Below are 3,443 nucleotides of genomic sequence, written 5' to 3'. Positions count from 1 at the left end.
ATTTGGCATTTTATGTTTTGCTCTTGTGGTTTGACATTACCTGATTCTGTCATTCCAAACGCCTTCGAATCACTACTAAGCATTGCATCTCCAAGTGGTGCTCAGTTTAACGTCAATTTGAGGAATTCCCCTCCAGGGTGTCTTTTAAAGTGTTCTTCATTTTTCCAGGGTTGAAATATTGCTTATAATTTGTAATATTAGATGTATATTGTGGTAATAAGATAATGAGATCGGAGAGGGATAGAGAGGGGGTTTACAGGTCATAAGTCTCACGCAGGCTGTCGTGTAAAATATCCCCAGTCTTGTATTGAAACCCTGCAATAAACCACTCTTCTAAAAATGTCTTAAACTCACATTAAATGAACATTTATTCAACAAAAAAGAAAAATCCTTCCCAAAAAATACTTATCAACATGTGAAGAATCTTTCAAATAGCATAGGACGATATACACGTTCCTTGGGTCACTAATATAATGGAACACTTTTTTTGGGGAGGTGGGGTGTGGGGTTAAATCAGTTTAGACAACACGGTTTTGCACGTGTGTGTGTGTGTGTGTGTGTGTGTGTGTGTGTGTGTGTGTGTGTGTGTGTGTGTGTGTGTGTGTGTGTGTGTGCGTGCGTGCGTGCGTGCGTGCGTGTGTGTGTGTGTGTGTGTGTGTGTGTGTGTGTGTGTGTGTGTGTGTGTGTGTGTGTGTGTGTGTGTTTGGTCCATAATATCCTGGCTACGGCTTGGAAATAAATTACTATATGCAAGATACACATCCATGAAAAAAAGGCATTTGAACATATAAAGCACAAAAAAAGAGCGACTTACGTGTTATTTGTGGTAACACTGTTTAGAAACATCAAGTCTTTTTGTCTGTTTGTTTGTTTGTTTGTTTGTTTGTTTGTGTTCTGTCTCATACGAGTCCATTTTAGAGAGGGTAGAAGGGAACCTTTGGCACTGGATTGCGTTGGGGGGTTAGGGGGGTATTTGGTGGCGTATCAGAATTTGCTGCAGTCATACACAAAAGCTCCCGAAGTGCGATATATGGACTGGCTGGTCGGGAAGGACATCTGGCAGCTGTTATTCCCATTCACCGGTGAGTTATTCAAGCCAATTCTCTGCGACTCGAACATCTCCCGCACCGAGTGGAAGTTCTGCTGCTGCGCGGCCGCCGCCGCCGCCGGGTACGCGGCGCCCAGGTGGCCCAGGTCCCCGGCCTGGTTGAGGTACCATGAGGTCAGCCTGCCCTGGTGGGCGTGCGGGTGGCCCTCCTGGCCCGAGTTGAGGCCGCCGTGGCCTAGTGAGGCCGAGGTGGTGGTGGCCGAGTAGTCTGGGAGCGTCTCGTCCTGCACGGTGGTGCTGGGGGCGGCCAGGTGGCTCGCCCGCTCCCCAGCGTACAAGCTCATGGCCTGCATGTTGCAATGGTAGGTGGCGTTGGAGGTAGTGGAGATGGAGTTCTGGTTACACGGGGAGCTGTACGCAGAGGTGGGACTCGGGGAGTAGCTGAGCGACAAGGACGGGGCAATGCCTGCAGTCCTTGAGGGGGGCAGCTCTGTGGCCCCTTGCGGGGACCCCCGCAGGGAGGTCATAATGTTGTCCACGCTGAAGCCCTGCGCCGAGGCCTGGCCGTGGTGTTGGTGGTGATGGTGGTGGTGCTGGTGCTGCTGCTCGGCGGCCTCCATGCCCTGGACCATGGAGCGGTTGGACGGGATGCTGCTGTGCGGGCTCCCGCTGGACATGCTGCTAGTGTCCGGGCTCTCGATCTTGGGCACGGTGCTCAAGGACGGCGAGTTGGCCTGCGGGGGTGTCACGGTCCCGTTCTCCGTCTTAATATCCTGGATCCGCACGGGCTGTGTACCGGCCTGCTCCTGGTCCCGGGACTGCTGCTGCTGCTGTCGGGGCGGCGCGTCCTTCTGCAGCCGGTCCTCCTTCTCCTTGAGCACGTCCTTTTTCTTGAAGCGCCTTCGCCGGCGCAGGAAGCTGCCGTTCTCGAACATGTTGTAAGAGTCCGGGTCCAGGGTCCAGTAGCTGCCCTTGCCGGGCTTCTTGTCGTCGCGCGGCACTTTGACAAAGCACTCGTTGAGAGACAAGTTGTGCCGGATGCTGTTTTGCCAACCTTGCTTGTTGTCCCGGTAGAAAGGGAACCGCTCCATGATGAACTGATAAATCCCGTTCAGGGTCACTTTTTTGTCGGGTGAATTCTGGATGGCCATGGTGATCAGCGCGATGTAGCTGTACGGAGGCTTCACCATATCTTTGGGCTGAGGCTGAGGGGTGTACGGTCCGTAGGCACGCGCCATGCCAGCCGGGTACTGGTCGTGCGCGGCGTGCGTGTACATGTTCATGGGTGCCGGCATGCCTGTGTATCCCCCGCCGGCCGCCGCTCGATAGTAGCCCGGGTCGCCGCTGATGTACGGCACGACGCCCAGCGAGTTCGGGCTGGAGACGGAGTAGCGCGCCTGCATGTCTTCGGCTCCTCCAAAAAAGGTTTGATTCCTGTGCGCAAAAAAATATATCGCGCGGCTCCCTTTTTTAACCAGAAAAAGGAAGAAAAAAAAGAAAGCGGTGCGTGTTTTTAAGCCGTCCCCATCTCAGAGCGTTGAGAAAAGTTCTGGACTTTGGACATCCGTCACCACGCAGAACTTTTGCGCAGTTAAATTCTTTCCTCCTTTTTGCTGCCAGTGGAGCTCCTCCTAGCTCAGGGCTACCGGCGTCCAATAAGAAGTGTTGCAGCCCACCCGATAGGGAGCTGGGAGGGGGCATTTCAGGCCCACGTCGAGTGGGAAGGATGAAGGAAGAGCGAGTTATCCTCTCAATGCGTAAATAACACTCATAATGTGTCACCGAGTCGCCACAACTCATTTGTTTCTATTCGCTTGTCTCTTTAATTTTCTTATTTTTCATTTTGAGAAAGCGGATAGAATGCTGCTGTTGGAGCCGTCCCGATTGGGTTAATCAAGGGAAGTTATTAAAAGGCAAATTTGGGCTGAGAGGTGTGAAGATTTGTTCAGGATGAACTTTAAAGGCAGGCTGCCAAATGGTGTTTTGTCATCAATGTTCGGGTCGAATGATTACTTAAGTCTCTTTGTAAGGGAACGCTTTTGCATAACACACACACATACATGAACACTCGTACGCGCACACTTCAGCGATGAGTATAGATTTCTTCAAAAACCTCGGTCAAGTTTTGCAATGTTTGAAAGTAATACAAAATAAAGATACAAATGAAACGAAAGATCCCATCAAAAGGGTGTCGAATGCTCAGCGTGAAATTGTTCATGTGACTGTGAGGCAAAGTTACACTCCCGATATGAGTGTGTAAGCCTTAGCACGTCGTATTTATTAAAATGTCCGCGTAGTGCTCGGTCGGTTTCTCCTTACATGGACCCGGGCATGAACTTTTTTCCACCGCCTCGGGGCTGTTTGCACACTCAGCCCACGATGCAGGGCCTTCGAC

The 3,443-nt window shown here is 51.5% G+C and overlaps 1 protein-coding gene across 1 annotated transcript; it reads right to left on the bottom strand.

The window, feature by feature from the left end:
* Positions 1-350: 350 nt before the first annotated feature.
* On the bottom strand, positions 351-2,654 carry foxc1a (forkhead box C1a). Its single transcript, XM_089008131.1, has one exon. It carries the CDS (start codon positions 2,449-2,451, stop codon positions 985-987), a length of 1,467 nt encoding a protein of 488 aa, XP_088864257.1. The 5' UTR covers positions 2,452-2,654; the 3' UTR covers positions 351-984.
* Positions 2,655-3,443: the final 789 nt, after the last annotated feature.

Source organism: Hippocampus bargibanti, linkage group LG11, assembly GCF_051943395.1.
Source record: "Hippocampus bargibanti isolate YZ-2025 linkage group LG11, ASM5194339v1, whole genome shotgun sequence".
In the NCBI taxonomy this organism is placed as follows: Eukaryota; Metazoa; Chordata; class Actinopteri; order Syngnathiformes; family Syngnathidae; genus Hippocampus; species Hippocampus bargibanti.
The sequence above is the reverse complement of the archived record's forward strand: the minus strand, read 5'-3'. Positions and strand labels throughout refer to the sequence as shown.